The sequence below is a fragment of the Centrocercus urophasianus genome, unplaced genomic scaffold (assembly GCF_019232065.1).
Source record: "Centrocercus urophasianus isolate 14NV4802_14NV808 unplaced genomic scaffold, USGS_Curo_1.0 seq_11, whole genome shotgun sequence".
In the NCBI taxonomy this organism is placed as follows: Eukaryota; Metazoa; Chordata; class Aves; order Galliformes; family Phasianidae; genus Centrocercus; species Centrocercus urophasianus.
In genome coordinates this window covers 77206512-77229884 of record NW_024884253.1, presented here as the reverse complement: position 1 = coordinate 77229884, position 23373 = coordinate 77206512, and the positions used below count along the sequence as shown (strand labels likewise).

The following is a 23373-nucleotide window of genomic DNA, read 5'->3' as shown; positions in this document are numbered from 1 at the left end:
GATCACTGTAGATCTGATGATATTAAACTTGAATTGTGTTGATTACGCTCTTACTGCTGCAAGCTTGGTCTCAGGCCTGGGGAGAGTTGAAATAAAGAGAAATGCCTAGTGGTGAAAATGGTTTAGGTTACTGTTGCTGTAGTTGGAATTTAGAATATATTAAGCTATGGAATTCTAGCATTAGAAGCACCCAATAGCAAGAATCCAGTTGAAGTAACATGTTTTGTTTAGTGGGGTATTTAGTCATATCAGTTTTAGGCCTTGATAGCTTGGATTCTCTTTTCAGACAGCACAACTGCATCAAAAGATGCACCCCTATGGAAAATAAACAAAATAAAATGAGGTCCCAGGTTAGTGGTATTTCTGTGATTGTGGTTTTGTGTATTTAATTTCATGCAGGAACTCTGACTACTTATAAAAGCAATAACTGAACAGATGCTTCAAAAATGCTGTAGGTCTCTATTGGAATCCCACTTGTAGACACAGAAGTGTGCAAGTTCCTGCTTAAGTGATCAAAACGTACTCTTTACTGATATGACTGCCAGTTGTCTCTTTGAAATGCTTTATCTATCTCAGTCTCCTTTCTTTTTTCTCCCAATCTCTGAAATTGGAAATTGCTGTATTAATTATTTCGATTAGGATGGAGGCTGTTGCATCTGTATTTCAATAGACAAATTTAAAGGAGCTGTAACTTGCAGTTGAGCTGCATTGAGGCCTGAATTTTACTGTGACAAGTTACACTTAATTTGGATTATTTATCTATAAAACTTTCAAATCTTTTCCAGTTGGTGGATTTTCCTGGCTCTTTGAAGTTTTTATTTTACAAAAACATTTCAGTTTTTGTCAGGATGAGTTATATGGTAGTGAAGCCTTTCTTATTTACTTGATGATAATGCCATGTGTTGGCTGTCAGTTGGCTGTCTGTCCATGTTTCTGACTATTGAAATTTTGTAAGCAGCAAGATAAGAAGTGTTCTCATGTAGGAGCATTAAGGAGATTCTGAATAGTTTCCTTAGGAGAGAGATGTGTATTGATATCCAAAGTTGAATGCCTGCTGCACCTTCCAGGCTATTTATTAGGAAGATCTGTTTCTGAATTAGTAAATTGAGGTGATTTTTGGGTAGAGCTGATAATTAGCTCATTTATACAATGAAGTTGTCACCTTTGACAGAGCTAGTAGTCTCTTTCAGACAGTCCCCAAGCTTACTTGAGTCCTACGTGTTTGCGCTGCCTTCATGTGAAACTCTCTGTATGTGTGGTAGATGCATACATTTTCGGTGTATTTAATGTTAAGCATATTTGTATTCCTAACTTAACTTCTAAGATTGAGAGGGTAGGAAAGCACTGTGAAAGCACAGGTTAGTATCCAGCTGAAACATCATCCTTCACCTGTTGTGCTTTTGTTATCTATTTTAGAAGAGCGTTCTTCACTCACACACAGCATCTTTGTCGATTTAAAATAAGATTTCTGTGTATAAGCAGAGTGCAATGAGCCTAGAATTGATGGTAAACTTAGAAAAAGCAACTTTGCAGCTTTTGGTGCTTGCTGTAGGATGGCTTTCCCTAGCTGTCTTTGCTCTGTACGCGCCTTAACAACCACAACGCTGTTACGCAGTCGGCCGGTAGAGGGCAGTGTGTTCATGGAGACGTGTCCTTGTCCCGGTCTGCTGTCACTGCTGCAGATAAAGCAAGGCCGCTGCTTGTCACAGAAGCTGGCCTGATTTTATGGTCCTTTGAAGCCATCTGATATCCCTGTAAATGCCAGAGGTGTATTGCTGTGATGTAGCTATCTGACAGTCTGAGTCAACAAGGTGATGACCAGAACCAGAATTTCTCTGAACAAGCTTCTTTATGTAAATAGAGGTTGGTTATGGGTCTGGGTAATCAGTCTAGTAATAGTATTCCTGTGATAAATGATATAAGTATATAATAATAAATAAAAACCAAGTTTCATATGACTAATTGTATTTCTCTTACTCTTTCTAGTGTTGGGTTTTTCCTTGCTGACCTTCGGTTACCATGGGTATACCAGTCTTCATACTTGCTGGTCTCCTTGTGCATTTTGTCTTCATGGCCTCTATTTTTGACATCTACTTCAGCTCCCCTCTGGTTCATGGTATGACTCCTCAGCAAACTCCACTGCCACCTCCAGCAAAGCGCCTGGTACTCTTTGTTGCTGATGGTCTGCGGGCAGATTCTCTGTTTGAATTGAACAGCAACAATACTCCCCAAGCACCTTACCTGCGGTAAGTCCATCCGGAAATAATTTGCATCCAAAAGGCTTAATTTCTGGAGGTCGTTATTTGTAATGCTGGAAAGAGTTCTCAGAGGAATAAGAGAAACAAGGGCAGCTTTGGTGTCTTGGTACTTCCTTCTGCCTTTGAAATGACAAATTTTTGCAGTTGGTTTTTTGCAGCATCGAGAATTTGTCCCCATCTCTAGGAGCAGTGGTATGTAGCAGCTAGGAAAGAGGACATTCTTGTCATCAAGTGTCTTCGTTTTTCAGTTTCAGTAATTCAGCATTATTGTAATTTCTGGTGATAACACAAACCGTACATTAGTTTGTGAAGTCTGCACTTCTGCTGCCTTTGTTTTACTTTGTCCTCTTTTAAAATGTATTCAAGTCAGAAATTGTCACTGGTGCTGAAAGAATGCTGGAGAGTGGAAGGGAAAAGCTGGTTCCAACCCCCCTGCCACAGGCAGGGACTCCTCTCACTAGACCAGGTTGCTCAAAGCCCCACCCAGCCTGGCCCACTTGGACACTGAGCCACTGACTGCAACTCTCTGAGTGAGGCCGTCCAGACAATTCCTTATCCAGTGAATGGTCCATCCATCAAATCCTTTTTTTTTTTTTTTTTTAATTCTATTTGGCGACCAGGATATTGTGTGGGACAGTATCAAATGCACAAATTTACACAAATTCAGTTAGATTACGTCAGATGCTTTTCCTTTATCCACTTAGGCTGTGACTCCATCAGAAAAGGCCACCAAGTTTGTCAGACATGAGTTGCCCTTGATGAAGCCATCTTGGTTACCACCAATCACCTCATCTTTGTTTTCTGTGTGCCTTAGTAATGCCTTTAGGAGGATCTGTGCCATGATCTTGGCACATGGGGTGTTATGTTTCCCCTTTTCCAATCAGTGGGAACTACACCAGATTGCCATGACCTCTCAAATATAATGGATAGCTGCTCAGCAATGTCATCCCCCAGTTCCCTCAGAACCTGTGAATAGATCCCATTGGGTCCCATGGACTTTTGCACCTTCTAGTTCTTTAGATGGTCTTGAACCTGATCTTCACTTACAGCAGGCAGATCTTCCTTCTTCCTGTTCTTACCTCTACTTTCTGCAACTTGAATGGTGCAGCTAGAGTCCTTGCCAGTGAAGACTAAAGCAAAGAAGTGACTGAATACTTTGCTTTCTGCATATGCCTCGTGACTATGTCTCTGATTTCCTTTCAGAGAGGGCTTACGCCTTCGCTGGCCTTCTTTTTAATCACTATTGTATCTGTAAATATTGTTTCCTTTATGTCCCTGGCTAAATTTAATTCTGTCTGGGTTTCAGCTTTCGTATCTTGATCCCTGGCTTTTCTGACAACTTTTTTGTAGTCCTTCCAGGTAACTTGTTCCTACTTCCACTCCTTATAGACTTTCTTGTTGTGCCAAAGTCCAGGAGCATCTTGTTGATCCACAGAAACTAAACTTCCTGGCATTCTTGCCTGCCTTCCTTTTTCTTGGAATGCACTGCTGCAGGGCTTGGAGGAGATGGTTCTTGAATGTTGACTGGCTTTCTTGGGCCTTTCTTCCCTCTAGAACTTTATCCCATGTCACCCTGGCAAGCAGTTCCCTGAAGAGGTCAAAGTCTGTTCTCCTGAACTCCTGAGTAGCAAGCTTGCTGCGTATCCTCTTTTACACCCCAAGGATCTTCAGCTCCACTGTTTTGTTGACACTGTGGCTGAAGCTGGCTTTGAGCGTCACGTTACTTACCAGCTTCTCCTCGTTGATGAGATAAGGTCCAGTATAGCACCTTTTCTTTTGAGTTCCTATACCACTTGGAAGAGAAAGTTATCATCAATGCATTCCAGGAACCTCTTTAATTCTGGCGCCCTGCTGTGTTTTCCTTCCAACAGATATTGAAGTGGTTGAAGTCCCATGAGGACCGTCTTTGAAGAACATGAAGCTGCTCCTGTCTCTTTACAGAAGGCCTCATCCAGTCAGTCTTTCTGGTTGGGTGGCCTGTAGTAGACCCCTGCTACGATGTCTCCTTCCCCTGCCTTTCCTTTAACCTTAACCCATAAGCTCTCTGTCAGCTCCTCATCCGCCCCCAGGTGGAGCTCCATGAATTCCAACTGGTCATTGATGTAGAGAGCAGCATTCCCTCCCCTTCTCCCCTGCCTGCTTTTCCTGATGAAGGAAGAATACCCATGTATTCCTACATTCCAGTTGTGAGAGCCATCCCACCACGTCTCAGTGATGCCAGCCTTTGTAGGCATGCACATGCTTGTAGCTCTTTGTGCTTGTTCCCCATGCTCCGTGTGTTAAGTGTAAAAGACAATGAAATGCCATCTATGGATCTCTTGCGCTCTCTTGCTTGTGTATTAAAAACAAGTGTGAGCTTGTGAGATAATGAAAAAGAAAATGTTGCTGCATGCTGTGTGCTGTAGAAGGTGAGGCAGTCCAGGGCACATAAAGTCTATTTTTTTGCACGTTTGTTACTAAGTTCCATGTGTTCATTTTCTTATTTGCTTTAGTTTGTGGCATAACAGATAATTTCTCATGCAGGTGTTCTGTTAAGGAGGAAAGATCACCTTTAAATGAACAAGATCTACTCATGTAGCAATTTGCTATAAATAAAAGCAATGTTTTTTACTAGGTATATAAAGTTAATAAAGATTCATTGGGTTTAGAGCAGATTGATGGCTGATGTATGCTAAGTACCCAGGCTTTTCTTCTGCAAATGTTCTTGAAAAATCTGTTATCCATCAGCGTTCAAGTAGCTGCAAGGGACAGCAGGTGGTGTGTTCTGAACTGCTGTGATGCTGCTGCTAAGGACTACAAGAAAAAGGTTCTAATCCTATGTCATTCATACGTATTACTATATCATATACATCACTGCTATGGGTAACTAATGTTTGTACTATCAAGGAAATGATTGGTTTTTTTTTAATTTCCTCTCAATGAAGGGCTTTGAAATAATTCAAAATGACTAAATGAATTTTGAGAAGGTAAAATACATTCTGGCTGTAGTCTGCTTGCCTTGTGTTATTGTTAACTTCAGGTTTGGTAATACAACCTCTCAGAAGCAAAGATAAAGGATTACTTTTTGACTTTAGCAAAATTGATTTGGGAAGTAATCCAAGGGAGTAGAAATCAAAGTCTAATTAAAACAATTTCCTACCTGTTGTGAGAGTGAAGTGAGAGGAGAGCCAAAATTCTTTTATCTTTGTCTTAAGTCTTCCGCTAATGTGATACATCTTGATCAATCTCCATTGAGAATAAATTAGAAACCACTTCAGCTGATACTAAAATCCTTTTTTTCAAAATAGTACCCGTTTTCAACATGACCTGTCTTAAAACCTGGCTGAGATGATAGCTAGGAATAACATCAGAACATTGTATGACCTTTTTCATTTTTCACTGTAATATTTGAGCTATTCCAAATAGTCTGTGAACTTTAAAGTAGGCCTGAGAATGTGAGATCCAATATGAGTTTAAAAAAAAAACTAACTATGAATCCAATGTGCATATTGAAGCCTTAAATGTTAGCTTTTAGTTAGATTCTTATTAATGAGAAATACGTTTGAACTTTAGTGTAGAATTTCGTAATAACAGCTGTATAAAATCAAAGGGGATCTGTCTGTTAAAAGTGCAAAACATGAACTTGGAGTCTAGTTAGTCTGTATTCATGTTTAATAACAGTAGCACATTTTGTGACTTATGCCTCAAGGAACAAAAACAACTTTTCCTAGTGGTTTTGATTCTGCAAATTGCTTTGGATTTGCTCAGAAGATTATTTTTCTTTTTTTTCTTCCTGAACTTTACTGTATGATATGGCAGGGTGCATTTTGATTTCTTTTCCCTTCACCCCCTGCCCTGACAGTGGGCAGTAAATGTTTCTCTGCTTCCAGAAGATGGAGACAAGAAAACAGCCTATAATAATGCTCACTTTCGTGCTCTCTGGCACATTCCAGCTGTTTAAGTCTTCAGCAGACAAGAATAGTTTGAGGTTGTTTCTCATGCTTGGGCTTTGTCTTCTGTTTTCTTTGTTGGTTTTTTTTTTTCGGTTGTAGTTACTGAGCATACAAAATTCCTAGACAACTTCTGTATTTATTATATATGTTGAGAATGTACTTTACTTCACATCACTGTATCTGCAGAAACCCAGGGTTTGCTTGTGTTTTTTGTGTTGCCCAAATGAGTTGTACCTTACACTTGCATTTGGTTTATAGATTTTTGTTGCTGGCTTCCAAGATTCAGCGTGGATAAAGGAGACAGACGTGGTCATGAGAACTCATTATAGCTGAGCATATCTAATGAGTAAAGGAAGATTGTACTTTCAAGCTAAATGGAAGGAGCAAAGAAAAGCAATGCCAGACAGCAACAATCTGGGTGTTGAAGTGGGGGAACAGCCATATTAGAAAGCAGCAGAAAGAAACTATACATTAATTCTGAATGCTGTAAATCATCAGCTAGTTTCTTTGAAGCGCTGGTGGTCCACACAATAGCAGTATTGTCTGTGGAGTATTATAACACAGAGACATTTGCAAGTTAGTGTTCAGTTTGTATTCCTGCACAGCAGGCTAAACCAAAAATCTGTTTTTAGTCTGGGCTTTCTATATTTCCTGCCTAGCGTCTACCTGTTACTCCTTTTGTCTGCAAATTGTTTAACTTCAAGAAGTTACAAGCATTAACTGCTTTGTGCCTTGTTTTCAGTGCTATTCTGGAGAATAATGGCAGCTGGGGCATCTCTCACACCCGAGTCCCAACAGAATCCAGACCAGGGCATGTTGCACTGATAGCTGGGTTTTATGAAGATGTCAGTGCAGTTGCTAAAGGTATGCCAGCCCCGAAGGTTTGAACACTGTCCTCCAAATTTTAGTGATGTGGAAAATTTCTTATTGGATGTTTTTTTTACTGTTGATGGTTATAAAAATAAATAGATTAATGTTTTGTAACACAGTAAAACTTAGCACCCTAATACTGAAAGCAGAAGAACCTTTTGGATTCATCTTACTGTTTTAAATTTTAATTTGAGATGTGATGTTGCAAACGAGTAGAAACTGCAGTGCTTTAGCTGAACTTTTGTTAAGTGGAGTTAGCAGCAAAAAGTGAAAAACCTCATCTGACAGTGGTTGCTGCATGCTTGGTGGTTAATAATGTGATACAAACCTTCAGATTACTGACTTGTTTTCTTGGGTGCTTCAATGCATTCGCCCACAAACTTCTGCAATGTTGTCTGCCTCTTTTGGAAAAGGGAAAGTGGGAGAAATTATGCGATCTTGTCCAGACTTCTAATCAAAAGATTCTTCCTTCTGACATCTGCCACGAATGTGGGATTGGTATGAGTTACTGTTAAGAGCATCTTCAAATTTGTTAACTGCTTTATCACAGAAAGAAAATCTCAAAGGTTTTTTTGTGAAGGAGTAGAATGTGGCTGCTGGTAATGTAATACACATGTGTGTTACTGCATAAAATGTTGAAAGCTGCAATCAAATAAAGGGGGATTTAGAATTCAGGAAAATTATTGCTTTGTAGATAGTAAACCAGCTGTGTTTTATGCTTGAATCCTTGCATGATGAGATTGCCTTAGGTTTTCAGCTTATTTCTTGATGAATGGGAGTCAAGTGCAAATAACAGTAAAGAAGAGTAAAACTGAGAACCATAGCTGGATTTTGTTGTGTACGAGGAATACTCTAGAACTAAAAGACTGCATGGACTGTTAGTCTTAGCTGTCAGTGAGATCTTTTGGCAATCCACGTTGAAATCCGTGTATGTTTTTTTTAACAGGATGGAAGGAAAATCCAGTGGAATTTGACTCAGTTTTCAATGAAAGCAAATACACGTGGAGCTGGGGAAGCCCAGATATTTTGCCAATGTTTGCAAAAGGTAGGGTTTAAATTTCATGAGCTCTCTTCACAGTTGTCAGATAATAAAATAGACATGCTTGCAGTTCTCAAGTTAAAGAAGTTGAATTACGAATTTCCATTTTATTTTGTATATCTGCTCTAATTTGTGAATTCAAGACCAGCTGGAGAAAAAGCTAACTTTTAAAGAAGATATCCTTATTTACTCATTGTTTAAATGGATTTTACTTAATTCTGTATACACATTGAAGGAAAAACACCCATAGTTAAAAAAGTCATGGTTTTTCTTTGGTTTAAAGTTCTTCCAGGTCTGCAGCTGAGGCTTTTTCCTTGTCTTGCATGCAGCCCCCAGTGATTCAGATGATAAAATTGGAGCCATACTTTGTTAGTGTCTGTGCTGGAGAAGTGGCTTATTGTAGGCTTCAATTCCAGAACAGTTATGGATAAAGGGAAGAACTATAGGCAAGTAGGAACTGCATGGTATTATTCCTGAAACCTGAGATATTTTTAGTGTGCAGTGTGTTGAAAGTCCAGTCAGCCCAATGGGCTGGTCTCAGGACATACAGAGTGCTGAGCAATATTTCAACAGCTTGAAAGGTCTCGAGATTTAATTTCATTCTTCTCTCGGAAGAATGAGAACAAACTAGTGGCATATGCTGCTGTTTTGTTTAAATGTTGACATAAATTAGAAAAATAAGATTGGGAGGATAGCAGTGGAATCTAATATTGGTTTAGAAAGAGCATCTGTCATATTTCTCATAATAACTATTGAACTTTTTTTGAACTCGGTCTCTCTCCATCCTCTCTGTATCTCCTTTGCCACACACACCTCTTTTTGCTGTTCCTGGGTTGATCCATATAAATTTTATGATAAACTACCAGGAAATATTTTTACAACTTATGCTTTCCCATGACCTCAGCTTACAGCTTTTATTTAGAAATATTGTGGTGGTGGCTGGGGAGCGAGGAAAGAGTGTATGCTGCCCTTGCACAGATTATTTGTATTTCAACAGATGTCTTGGGAAAATATTTGAGGAATCCTAGAATTTCTCAAAGCCTTGTCCTTTTGTGGGTTTTCTTTGATAAGCAGGGGACTGGAAACAGCTTTGATGTTTTCTGCGGTGATGTGCAAGGGTAATGCCATCTAGTTCCCTTATGGCTCAGTATGGCTTCTGTGTGGCACCAATGGAATTATTTTTTTGATTTCTCTAAAGCTGAACTGCCCAAGGCCTATGACCGCACTGATTGGAGAAGGTTTAGTGCGGCTCTGTTGGAGAAGTAGGTGCTGTTTGTGAATCACTTTGTCATGGTAGAAAGATGGTTTAATTTTAAGTGGAAAAAGGTATTTTACCTCTTCTTCCTTCTCTCCAATATAATCTTTATCTGCAAGCAACCTATTTTTGGTCAAGCTAAAGATATTCACTGTTTCTTTATAACGAGCTTCTGAAAAAGAAAGAGAGAGAACTTTGGCTTTTATATCACAGAAATGAATGGAATCAATTATTTATGAATGTGTAGATTTCACTTTTTTAAAAGTTAAAAAGATGGGGGAAGCATGGCTTAAATTCGGTCCCTCTTTCCATGTTGGTAGTGAGTAAATCTTCTGAATTTTTATGTTGGTTTTGTTATCGTCTCGAAACGTTCAGAATTCCATTAACTGTTACACCGTTTTCGTTGCATGATGAATAAGGAATACATGACACAACCTGAGTTTTGTCGTGGAGTAAAAAATGCCGTTTGCTGTCAGTATGTGTCTTTGAGTCCTTTTCCTGTCACAGAATAAATATTTCAAACAGTTGTAGACTCTGTAGAGAAGGTCAATGAAATACTCGTGGATTTCTCAGTGCAAAACACATCCACATCAGAATTGGTGGAAGGCTGTGTGATTAGAGCTATTCTGAGAAAATGACTAAATATCTCTGGAACGGGCATGCAACTTATTTAATCCAAAGTAGTATTAGAAGGTGTTAGCTTCCAATATTTCCAAACTATGCTAATTCAGTATTTTAATTTTAATCTTTTTTTTTTGTTATTCCTAAGATATTTTTAGATTGAGTTTGATGGGACATGCAAATAACATACTTTTACAATGTCTGTTTCCAAAATGCTCTTTAAAACTGGGTTTTTCTTCTAAACTTGCCAAATCTGAAGATTTTGTCTGCAGCGTGCCAGGTCTGTACTGTTTTGTCATTGCTTTGGGCAGCCGAGGTTCCATTGCTCAGCACAGAGCAGAGGAGCTGAGGGGAGGCGCGATGGCGGCTGCAGCTCCTCACAGGGAGCGGAGGGCAGCGCTGAGCTCTGCTCTGTGTGACAGCGACAGGGCCTGAGGGAACGGCATGGAGCTGCATCAGGGGAGGGCAGCTGGGGTCAGGGAAAGGGTCTGCACCACAGAGTGGTGGGCACGGAACGGGCTGCACAGGGCAGCGGGCACAGCCCCAAGTACCAGAGATCAAGAAGCATTTGGACAGCGATCTCAGCCATTGGGTTTGGATTTTGAGTGGTGCTGTGTGGAGCCACAGATTAGATTTTGTGATCCTTGAGTAACTTTAAGCTTGGGATGCACTATATGCTTTTTCTCTGAATTCACAAATTCAGGAACTAGGAGCAGGACTAGCGTTGTTGGTTTTTCAGCCCTGAGAATGGTACTATATAGACAAGGAGGGCATTCAGGACTAGGCTTCATTGGGGTTATCCTGGAGAGCTTGTGCTGCTTCAGTATTTATGTTTGGATTGAAACTGACCTGTCAGTTTCCTCTTTTTGGTGTGCTGTAGAAACAGTGGGCTAGAATAAAGCCAGATTTTTCACACTGCTCATCTGACTTTGTCTGTGTGTTGTTTGCTCAGTATCTTACTGTCTTCGCACCTCTTAATGGTTTTTCAGGGTTTTTTTGCCTCTTTTGTACATATAAAATTTGCCAACAGAAGTCTCCTGCTAGCGTGGATTCTGGTGACTCATGATAGACTAGTCATACACAAAAACTGTCTTGTTAGTGGAATGATAGCTTTGATTTCCAAAGAATATGATTTTATTGCTGGAGGAGAATTTTATTCCTAACTAATATTTGAATCTTGATATGAAGGGCTGCAATGCCAGGCAGAATTCTGCAGTAAGAACAGCTGATAATCTGGTATGGGAGTTTCTCGCAGCTCCAGTGGCTTCCATTAGGCACCTACAAACAGTTGAGTTCTCTACTTCTAAATAATGTTTTCGTCCTCGGCTGCTATCTATTTCCCTAACCTATCTTTTCTTCCTTCTCTGTTGGCCCGTGGTATCAGGCATATTGTTGCCTACCACTTCTTAAAAGACAGAAATATATTATGAAGTACATTACCTAGAAGGTTGTTTTTTCTTATTTCTTGTTTTATAAAACTTGCTAGGCGTGCCAAATCTCTCCTCATATGGCCTCATTTTGCCACTGTGTTTCTCTTTAGCAATGCAAGGTTGGTAGTTTTTTGGTTTTTGTTTTTGTTTTTGCTTGTTTGTTTTTCTGTGGTAGAAATTGAAATGGATAAGTAGTTGATGTGTCCCTTTACCCATTCTGCAAATGGCAGGCTTTGGTCCTGTGCTTTGCAAAAACACGTCTTCAGATGTCCTGTAGTGCTGTGGAAGAACAGCACAGAACTCTATCCTCCTTTAATATTAGTCATTCTCACAGTGATTGCTAGAGCTTATTTCTTCTTTTGAATTCCTTTAATCCACCAAATTGTACTCCATAATTCATTTTTAAATGCCTTGGAGTATTATTTTTTTTTTCAGATTGAGAACTGCAGTGAGTTCTAGTTTATAAGCAGTACTAACATCTTCTGAGGGGAAGCCAGGGGGAACTGAAGATTTGTGCTGGCTTTCATCTTTCTAGTCTGAAAAACCTGCATCACTTGTGTGGGTTTGGATGTAATCTTAGTTAAACAGCTCCCTTATACTGGGGTGTTAGTCCTTTCCAGGCCTGGGAGCTTACAAAATGGCATTATATAATTGTAACATCCAGAAAATCAGCTACAAGGTTGCTGGCCTTCAACTGATAGAAGAACATTTCCCCTTTGGGAGTTTATGTAGTGGAAATAGAAATAGCATTCCCAAGCTGTAACAGCTCAGCCAGTGACAGAAAGATTTCCTTAAACTGCACCTAATTTCAGATCTTTCCATAACTTCAGAAGTTAACTTTCTTCCAGGTCTTCATCATCTTTTTTCCACCTCTTTCTCTACTTTGCTTTTTGGAAATCATTTTGTCCAGATGCTGTGTTTTCGCGTCGGTGGGCATCGTGTTGTGCTATGAAGCTGGAACACAGTCCTGTACTTTTCCCCTTCAGATTTTGAATCCATATTTTAAAGATGCAGACTTGGAATACTTTCTTTTTGAAGGTGTTTGTTGAAGTTGTCTGCTTTGTTCTCAATACTATTGTCTTCAAGAATTAATAGACAGTAAAGTTGCATTCCTCCTATTGCCTGCTCTGTGCATAATGTATTATCATCTCCTCTGCAAAAGGCCCAGGCATTCAGTTTAACAACCAAATACTAAGTACAACTTCTTAAACAAGAAACAGGGAAGAAAAAAAGCACAGAATGTGTATTGAAATGTGGCTCTGGATGTATTTTTTCCTGTGAGAAGTTTCTTAGTGAAATTCCTTGTTTCAAAACTAATTCGTTTTACTTACTTTAACTGGAATTTATTCAATTTCTATTTGCTTTTCCATGCTTTTTCTCACCTGAGTATACTAGATAACATTGTTCCTCACCCCCCTCAGTGATGCTGATAAGCTAATGAGTTAAAATGATATCCAGGCTTAAAAATATAAATATAGGAGTAATTTAAAGAGAGACCCTTTGAATTCTCTCTCAAAGGATTGTCATTCTTGATGGATTTGTGCTCCTATGCATCACTGTTCCTGTATTTTTGACTGATAAAAGGAAGAAAACTTTTCTTTCTGTTGTTTCCTAATACTCTAATCTGTATTGTTTTTGCAGGTGCTACTGGAGATCATGTTTATACATTTTGTTACACAGCTGAAAGTGAAGACTTTGGAGCACAAGATGCAGCTAAACTTGATACCTGGGTATTTGATCATGTTAAGGTGAGCAAAGAATCTTTTTATACTTCGCCTATGTATAAACTGGATGACTATCATAAATAATGTCAATTTTACCCTAGATCTAGAAATTGGAAATTTTTTGAAGCAGTATCTATTTAAAAAAAAAAAAGCCTGACTTACCATGAGCAGTAACAGATTATGATATGTCATTCAACGCAAATTAAACTGACTATAAGCACTGCCTTAAGAAAAGCCAAGAATATTTTTAAACATAAATTTGCATGTTATTTGAAACCCATCTTTTAGAGTACTACAAGCCATTTAAAATCTTGTGTTTTAGTTAATTTCATAATTGGTATTACGGCATAGGATAAACAAGTCTTATTAGAAATCAAATGGACAATATTATTGACTGAAGTTATGTCAAGATTCTGTCTATCCATTATGACCATCGTGTTGCTTTCCTGATGCATGTAGTTGAGTTCTGATCATTTGAGGCTCATGTATGCTGTGGCTACCAAAGGAGGCACAGTTAATTTTATGGAAAAGGCAAATTAGGCCCTGAAGCAGGATAACTCATTCAGGTGGTGCTCTGCTCAGCTTGACAGACATTTGTGATACTGTCATTGTTTGCGTTAACATCCAGTGCACATCTGTGTCTGTGTTACTGTGTTGCAGTATCTGTGAATTCCTGTATTTATGTTACGCTGTGCTACTTCACCAGTCCCGGATTGAGAAGTACTGGTAGTGGTTATTTGTGTATCAATAGTTATATAAATGGAGTAGTTAAGGCTGCACTTTTAGCTTTGTGATTCTCACAGTAACACTAAATGTGTTTTAATGAACTTATTCCACAAGGCTGTATACATGAGCTAACTAGTGTAAATGAAACCAAAACTGAAACAATATATAAATCAAATCAGTATCTGTCTGCACTGAGAAATGAAGGCTACGTCTGCCTTAAGCTATGGTGTGAGGTGAAAAAGTCCATTATAGTTCAGTAGTTTTCAATGCAAGTGATTTCCTGAGTTTGCAAGCAGAAACATGATGTGTTTTGTTTTCTGTGGTTGTTTTTTTTATTTTTCTAACACCATCCTTTCTAAACTTGCACTTGTCTCAGGTTGTATAATGTTTATGAATAATAAAAGTCAGTTATTCTCAAACAGTTGTCTTAAAGTTACAACCTGCTGTCGTTTGGAGTTACGCAGCTTTATGTGGATGGTGCTTCAAAGCACCTAATGGCATTTCAAACAATAATGCCATTACTGATGACTTTCCTTAGAACCAGCACCTATCATTATTTTCAAGACTTACTTTGCCTAACTAAATGTCGTGCCATGAATGGACAGGACTTGACTGACTATTGTGAAGTGCTCATTCTATTAATCATCTCCTCAGTTACACATCAGTGATTATTTCAGAAGTGTGAAACTTGAGGCTACTTGAAACAGATGTCACTCCTGTTGTAACTCCAGCAGCTGTCTCAGCTACACTGATGAGAATATATACTTAGCAATGACAATTCGCTGAAATCTGATGTCTGCTTTTTCTACAACATTTTTTTCCTCACTTTAATTTTATCTCAATACTTAATGGCACATCATTTGATTTTGAATTATGTTTCAGGTCCCTGCATTTCTGTCTTGTGCTCTAGGAAGTAGAATGAAAAGGTGTACTCCCTTTTTGTTATGTAGTCAGCATGTCCCAGGCGTCATGAGGACCTTCTGTGGCTTCCTCTGCCCCTCAAAAAGATGGAGATAAAATGGAGAATGGTGTGGGCTGCTAACTCTGGCTTCCTGCAATTGCATGTTCTCGTCAGAAGTGCAAAGTAGCAGTAACTCACTTGGTCAGGAGACGTGTAAACTCTAGTCTTTACGTCTATGGATTTTAAGAAGATTGCTTAAATCAAGAATGCAGGAAAAAATGTATAATTCTCTGTAGTTGCTGTAATGTCTGTTTGTTAGGGTCTGAGAAAACTGAGCATAGACTAAAACGTTGTGCATTTTTAATCTGCAGCTGGATCAAAACTTTGTGAAATTTTAATGTGTGGTTTAGTAGCTTATGGGTGGGCCAGAGCCATGTAGGTGTGGGGCTGTTAGTGGTATTTTTTTTTTCTTTTTTTTTCTTTTTTTTCCTATGAAATCTTTAAAATAATGAAGTGGCTAAGTGGAATTTGGCAGGATGTGATCCATCAGCTAGTTGGGTCAGTTAATAACCTTTATGTGGATCATACTTTGACTTTATGCTGAAAAGGAATTAGGGAGCAAATACTGTAAGACTAGGTGAACAGTGAAAGAAAAAAATGAAATTCTTTTTAGTTCTTTTTTATTCAGTTCTGTTTTTTAAAAATATTGGATAAAAGAATTTTCAGGATCCAACTCTTACACTTAGGACAAAATGATTAAGATATTCCAGGTGAGATGGATGAGTCTCTGACCACAATTTATCAACACCACAATGTAGAAAACACTTTTAAAATATTGAGTTGTCTTCTGGTTTAAATGGAGATACAGATAGCAATCTTTTTTTTTTCTTTTTTCTTTTTTTCTTATTTCCTGATGACTGTTGTACTGCTCTGGGCCCTTTGTTCTGGAAGCAGACCGGATCACGTCTTCAGACTGTGCCTTATATGTTGAGGACATATAAGCTGGGAGTTAGAGTCAGAACTGGATCATGCTGAACTTTGAGGTCCTGCAGACAGTGCCGTGACCTGGTGTGGATTTGAGTACAAATAGCTTTGCTCTCAATAGCAGTACAGTGGTTGAATTATTTATTTCTGTAGTGCTCTTGCATAAGCATGCTCAATTGATACAAAATCAGCGTATGTATTTTCATTCTGCCTTTGAACATTTGGTCGGTGTCTCAAAATGGCCATAACCATTCCAGCTCTCGCATGAGCACAGATCAGAGGGCACAACTTTGGTCATTCAACTTAATTAAGATGTCCTGGATTTATGAGTGAGGAAGCTCTGTGCAAAGGGAAGGTTTCAGTCTTTCTTTTTGTGCATCCATGCTGTCAGCGACAGTTTATCAGCTCTATGAACAGATTGTTCTTCCAAGGAGGGCTCAATCTGAGGGAACAAGGTGTCCCCAGCAACTTGGTAGATATCAGTTGAGTCTGTCTCTTGTTCAGGCATCAGTAAATTGGGATTTACTAGACCTTCTACGTAGTAAGCTTCTTTTTATTTTCTCCTATCCAGGAATGGATATGATACTAAGATTTCATCTGATACTAATATTATGGATGTTATAACCAAATTTTTCTTGTAATATTTTAGTTAGTACTTGCATTACAAGCAACTTTTCAGTTTATTGTGAATGTTTTAATTAGAAATTTAGTACTAGTCTCACTAAATTGCATATCAGTTGCAGCCATAAAAGTAGAAAGTTGGTTGGATTTGGGAAATGGGGATATCCACTTCTTGTAAAGCTTTTCAAAAGCATAAAAGTCACAGGAGAAATGAAGTTGAAAGAGAGTTCTAGCAGTAGCTTCCTGCATGAAGGAGGTCCAGTTAGAGTAGGATTCTCAGGCCTTCCTAATCACATTTGAGTACTTGTTCCAAGATTTGACTACACTCTGGTTTCAAAACCAATTAAAAAATAAGTTTCCTTATCTTATTTGAACTTTCTGTATTTTGTTTCAAATTGCCTGTTCCCTTCTTGTCTATCATCAAACCCTTCGAAGAGTCTGGCTCCATTTTCTCTTCAGCTTCCTAGTAGGTGGCTATAAATGGCTCAGAGATCTCCTTAAACAATTTATTTTTTTTAGCTTTGTAGTTTATTCCCATTCCCAAAACATGCTGAAGTCACTTGAAGGTAATATCACTGAACAGAGCAAATAAAAGTTAAGTAAAAAAAAAAATCAGAGGGACAGAAATATGTGATTAACATATAATGTTAGCTTGGGAACTCGTTGCCAAAGGTTTTGAGTTTTGTGAAGGAGTACCAAAACAAAAGGAAGCGTTCTAGCAGGCAATGAGGGCACACATGTTGGGCACACAGTTTGGCAACAGCTAGTGCAAGATTGTTTTTGCCCCAGCTGTTCAGTGTCCTGCTTATCAACTTGTGGCCTTTAGCAGCCTAGGATAACTCTGCAGTAAACTTCCTATTTACTTTTTTTTCCGTATGCAATTTTAAAAAGCTTCCATGGGAAAAAGTTTGCTCTTTGCTCTGAGAAAAGATCCCGCATCTCAAGTTACGTTTTCATTCCTCGTCTTGTCTTATTCTTAATTAGCTTGAGGTCAGGCAAACTGTTTTGGTTGCTGCTGCTCTGTGTTAGGAGGTGGCTGATGCTGGAGAGCGGGCTATTTTTGGAGTAATATGGGAAGCTCTCCAGTGAGAGAGACAAACCTTTGGCCTTGTTTTCCTCATGAAAGTTTCTTTTGCTTGCTTGGGTTGATATTCTAATACTTATTCGTATTTCAAGATGTAATTTCAGGTATTTCCTGTATCTGCCCCGATACATTATTTAATTAAAAATAACAAAGCAGAATTATGCTGTCTCCTGTAAATTATTGGTGTGCACTTGGAGACTTCTTTAGTTTGCGATCAAGTATGTGCAGGAAGACAGATCCATGAGGGAAGTGGAGACATCCATAAAAATAATTACACCGTTTTTAAGCCAATGTGATCAGATATTTTTTTTCTCGTGTTTTATTTAAAACATCTCAGCATTTAAAACAGCAACATCAAAAAATCTTAATGTAAGCTTTTTTTTTCTGAGAAACGCTGAAGTTGGCAGCATGCAAATAGGAATCTGAGACTTCTGTATGTTCAGGGATAAAGGGTGGAATTGAGTAATATCGTGGTATCCTGACACACCTTGCTATGGGACTTGCTGCCAGTTTGGTTTTCTGCTCGCTATGATGATTTTAGTTTACACAAGGTGTGAGCTTTAGTTTTTAGCAGTACCACCATGGTCATGCAGGTATACGGTAAGTTGCTTTTTCCTTTGGTGGCAGAAATGGTTCATTCTGCCCACATTTTCCCTAGGCTCCCGTGTGAAATTCAAAACAGTTTTCTCTGTGTTACTGTTACTTTGAACTAAACCTTACCCAACTTTGTTTCCTTGGGCATTTCAGTGACTAGGGAGATCATGTTGAAATAGCTGTCTGCCTGCATTTTGCATTGCTGTAATGTGGCTGGTCTAACACTGAATAGCCATGTCAAGACTCATTCAATCTCGGGAGAAGATCCCAACCCCCCGGCATCTGCCTCAGGGATGCTTAAGTAGGACATGTGCAAGGCAGATGCATCTTCTGTAGTTCTTGTATTTCCAAAGCGTGTCTTGTTTTGTTTCAATTTGATTTCTGCAAACGGGTTGCAGCTTAGTATTTTAGTTCTGCAGAACCTGCTTCCAAAGAAACACTATTGAGAACTTTGCTTCCAGCTTGAAGTGAGTAGGTATATAAAGCTGTAAGGAATGGTGCATAGTCGTGTTTATGTAAGAGGCAAGGAAAGGATACTGCACAGTTGTCTGGTATTTCTACCTAATGAGACTAGAAGAACAAAACAAAACACCTCAAAGGTGTTTCCCATCTTTGCTAAGTTGAAACTTTGAACTGATTATATCGATGGTGGCTGTCCTCCAATAGGTAAACCAGGAAGCAATCTTTCTTTCACAACTACCAGTATTATGACACAAAACCAGCTGAGTTTTAGTTTTAATAAGCTGCCTGCCATCTTTTTCCACTGTACTCAGATTGATATCTTATTGGCTTATTCCATACAGAGCTTCTTTAATTCTTCCAGAAGTAATCAAACATTGTTCTCTGCACTAAATGAAGAAAAAGTGGTCCTGTTCTTGCATTTGCTCGGCATAGATACGAATGGACATGCTCATCGGCCGTACTCAAAGTAAGTGGGGAGGTTAAGCTTATCATTCTTATTAGTGTTGGGTGCATACAGTCACTCTTTTTTTTTCCTTAACCTTGCTTTTTATCAAAAAAGACTTGCAGCCTTGAGGGTCTCTTTTGTAGGCCACATGTGGTAACATGATCACTTTTGGGCCAGTTGTTGTTTTAAGATCTTCTCTGCAGAAGTGACCAATTATTTTGCCGTATATCTCATGTCAGGTTATAATTCTCAAATCTGATTTTTTTAGCAGGTTCTCTAATTCACATTTAATCCTTGATGTAGAGAATAGTTGCATTTTCACGTGTAAAATTTAAACAGTGGGATTCACATAGCTGAAAGACTAAGATTTACAGAAAGGTTTATAGAAAACAGTAAGTTCAGAAAAACTGACACCAGAATTTGTCAGTCATGGTTTAGTTTTTGTGAGGCATTTGAATTAAAATTTTACATTTTTAACAGTGCTTATCATTGATTCACCTTGAAGTGAGGTATTTGAGAACTTCTGCTTTTACTTCCTCACAAGCTTTGAATGTAGGATTTTGTGCTTTTATTTTCTCTCGATCCTTTCACACTTCTGAAATCCTTGTTCTGATTTCCTACACATCATTCCTAAGTTCATACTTGCTGCATACTTCATGCTCTTTTTTGTTGTGATGTTAAAAGATAAAGTTTTCAAATTGACTTTAGCAGCAGCAATAAATAGAAAACTAGCTGGCCAGAAGTTAATCCTTGTCACTGTCTCTAAAAGGAGAAAATGAGTTTCTTGGTTTACCCTGTCTCAAACTCGGGGATCTGTGATAGTCTATGAATAACCTCAGGCCAGTTCTTGCATTATGAAATCTTCAAAAGTTGCTTTAAGCTAGTAACTAAACTTGCAATTTATGGTGTTTGATTTTTCCAGAATTTCTTATTGTTTGCTTAGCCCTTAATTTAGAATCACAGAATGGTCTGAGTTCAGAGGGATCTGTATAGATCATCCTGTTCCAGCACCTCTAACATTGGCAGGGCCACCTCCCACCGGATCAGATTGCTCAAAGCCCTGTCCAAACTGGCCTTGAATACTTTCAGGGATGGGGCATCCACAGAGGGGCAGTCTCTGCCAGTGGCTCACCACCCTCATTGTGAAAGAATCACTTCTTTATGTCTAATCTAAACCTATGCTTCTTTCAGTTTCAAACTGTTGCTCCTTATCTTGTCACTACACTCCCTCATAAATTTGCTTAATTGCTCTGGGTAATAAATTGTCTAATGTCAAGAACAGGTCAGGTATGTAATAAAGATAAAAATCCATTGAGACCGTAGTTCCAGGACTTTCAAACAGCAGCAAGTGGTATTTCACATTAGACTCAGAACAGGAAAGATTTTACATCTAGGATGCCTTTTGTTAGCTTGAGGTTTTGCGAGGAGTGAGGTTGTATAAATGCAAGGGACTGAACGTAATTTGTAAAACTTACTCTGTACCAAATGCAGAAGTCACCTGGAATCTAATAACTTTTTTTTTTTTTCTTTTCTTTTTTTTTTTTCTTCAGGGCATACAAGGAGAATATTAGAAAAGTTGATGAGGGGGTAAAAGAAGTTGTTTCAATGCTCGAAAGCTTCTATGGAAATGATGGAAAAACTGCATATATCTTAACTTCTGACCATGGAATGACAGATTGGGGTGAGCATTTTTAAATTTTGATAGTCTGCTGAGTTTGTGGTGTCTAGCTGGGTTACATGTGAACACTCCAGGAACCCAAAAGTGCCAGAACGTGTTATCGTGCAGCATGTGAATATGAATGAACAGTCCATGCACTTGAACAAGCATAGACACACCATACGTGCAAACATGTATTGGTATGAAATGGGGGAGCACAGGTGGGCATGTGTGAACACACACAGACATTTCCTTCTGCTTATTGTTGATATCAAGTGACAGAACTCCTTGGAGGCTAGGATTGCGTGAAGAATGGAGACCAAACAGTAGGCCACAGAGCCTCATATTTTGACTGAGGTTTGTGAGGAGTGTTATAAATTCCAAAAATTTTTAAATTAGAGACTTTCATTATTATTCAAGGTTTTTATCTTCTATATGTCATTTATTGGTGGCTCTGTATACGTATATTTGTATCTTGAAGCCTGTTGTACACACAGTATTCATTGCAACATCGCAAGGTCTTGTTCAAGCCTAAGTGGAAAAGAAATGGTTACCACTTTGTGCCCTGAAGTGCCTGGGAAAGGTGGTGAATCTAGGAACTGGTGACAGACTTCTCTCGTGTTGTCTTTTCTCCCATTTATGCTTTTAGGCACACCACAAAGGAGGGGCTGTTAAGGGGATTCCTTTAGAAGAGGCTGGTGCTGGAGAGCAGGAGGAGCAGCTGCAAGTACAGGCGGCTCAGCCAGGCTGTTAGCTTCCGAGGGCGCAGTTACAACTGCTGAATGACTTGAGGCCATTCTATTGTAACTATATATAGGGCAGAGGAGAACTTCCTGTGGTGAACTCCTTTAAACAAATCTTTTTCCTTATTTTTTTCTCCAAGAATTTTAAGAACATTCCTGCCCTTGTGTGCTACCAACTAAAATAAGTCTGCGGTAAAATTCAACATCTTATTGTGTGTGAAATCCTAAACTTTTCAAACGGACGACACACTGTCTTTTTCTGTTATCAGAGATGACAAAACTATTCATATTTATTCAGTCAGCCTAATTATTATCTGCAAAATATTTGTTTTGATTATTTTTTACTATTGAGGTGGCCGTCACTTGCAGTAATATGTAAATTCTCATGCAGTTTTTTTCAAGTAGTGTTTTTTTAATTAATATACATGTGTACTTGTGCAAATGCTTCTCTGTGTGTATGTGTGTGTGTATATATATATATGTAAAATGATATACGATCAAGAGGACCTCAGGAGGTCCAATTACCTCCTCAAAGGAGGGCCAGCTTTGGGATCAGGCAGGGCTGCTTGGCTTCTATCTGTTAGGGCCTTGAAAACCTCGAGGGATTGAGCCTATACAACCCCTTTGGTAAACCTTCTCCATTTCTTCCCTGCCCTGATAGAGGGGGAAAAACTTCTGTCACATGCAGCCTGACCCTCTGTTTCAGCACATGCTTTTTATTTCTTCTCCTCTCCATGTTGCACAGCAAGATCCTGACTCCATCTTCTTGCCAACCCACTGACACTGGGGTACAGGCAGGTTGCTCTTCGGTTCCCCTTCCTCCCCAAAGCCATCTCTTGTCCCAGCTGAACAAGTCCCAACACCTCAGCCTCTCTTCACAAGCCAAATGCTCCTCTGACCAGTCTAGGGCCTGGGATAGGACCACTGTGCCTATTCCGGTTGGTTTTCTTCCAGATGTCTGCTCTGTTCTGAAAGTCTCAAACTGGCTGCAATGCCTACGGGCTGTTTCACATATCTAATATGACCAGAGTAAGATAGTCCCTTTCCTGGATCTCCTCTCTTTATTCTTATTAACAAAGGCCAGGGTGCTGCTAGCCTTCCTTGCTACCAGATTGTGCTGCCGATTCACCATCAGCTTCCTGGGTGCCCTATGTGCTTTTCAGCAGGTACATGTGTAAATAGAGAATGATGCCATATTATTGTATTCAGAGACCTTTCATCTGCATCGGCCTGGGTTAATTTTCTGTCAGTACATGAGTAGGTAGGCATGTATTTAAGAAAAGGAAAAAAAAAGGTAAAAAGTATTCTAGGTGTTTTCATTATGTACTGCAACCTTTGAAGGGGGAATAAAAGGTGACAGAAGTAAGTCTTCAGGCTTTAAGAACTACTGATCTGTCATAGTTTTGTCATGCATTTCTGTCTGAAGTGAAAGCTTGCTTTTCTGCCAGAAGCATCAGTGACTTTAAAGTTGACTTCAGTGAACACAACAGCAAAACTAATGCTTAGGTCCATAGCTGGTCTTCTGAAGGCTATTTCAGCGGCTTCTTGTTTAAGTTTGTAGTATCAGCAGTTGTTGTAGTCCATTACAGACCATTTGCAGAGTGGGATGGGCACAGATTTAGATGACTAAGAGGATTGGGAAGATTTCTTAGGGAAGAGAACATGTTCTAAATTTGACAAGAGTAACGAAATTGTGGTTGTTAGCAAAGGTCAATAAAAATCACTTGCTTTCCCAGTCTGACTTCAAGATTCACCTTTAAGCTGAGATCAGAGGGGCTTCCTCACCATCAACACAGGGAGCCTCACGCTTACAGCTACTTGGTCCTGCTGCCCTACTTAGACAAATAGTGCTGTGATGTATGCTGGACCAGAGAATAGAAAACTAAACCAGCATCACCATCTTCTTCCCTTTCTCCTGAAAAAAGATGTGTCTGGGGAACAGACCCAGCTGAACATTGTTTCTTTCCCTATTGTATAATTTGGATTAGGCTGAAACCTTTAAATTGATGAGAATGGATACAGCTGCC

At 39.1% G+C, this 23373-nt stretch overlaps 1 protein-coding gene across 13 annotated transcripts in view; it reads left to right on the top strand.

Annotated features, from left to right (window-relative positions):
* The window catches only part of PIGN (phosphatidylinositol glycan anchor biosynthesis class N), a 115195-nt gene that overhangs the window by 8576 nt on the left and 83246 nt on the right, over positions 1-23373 (top strand). For all 13 annotated transcript variants that reach the window (XM_042839851.1, XM_042839856.1, XM_042839852.1 and 10 more), the window contains exons 2-7: positions 1987-2246; positions 6933-7054; positions 8007-8105; positions 13047-13153; positions 18843-18967; positions 20497-20627. In XM_042839851.1, the coding sequence (XP_042695785.1) occupies positions 2020-2246; positions 6933-7054; positions 8007-8105; positions 13047-13153; positions 18843-18967; positions 20497-20627 (811 nt within the window). In that variant the 5' untranslated portion in view covers positions 1987-2019. The remainder of the gene's footprint in view (positions 1-1986; positions 2247-6932; positions 7055-8006; positions 8106-13046; positions 13154-18842; positions 18968-20496; positions 20628-23373) is intronic.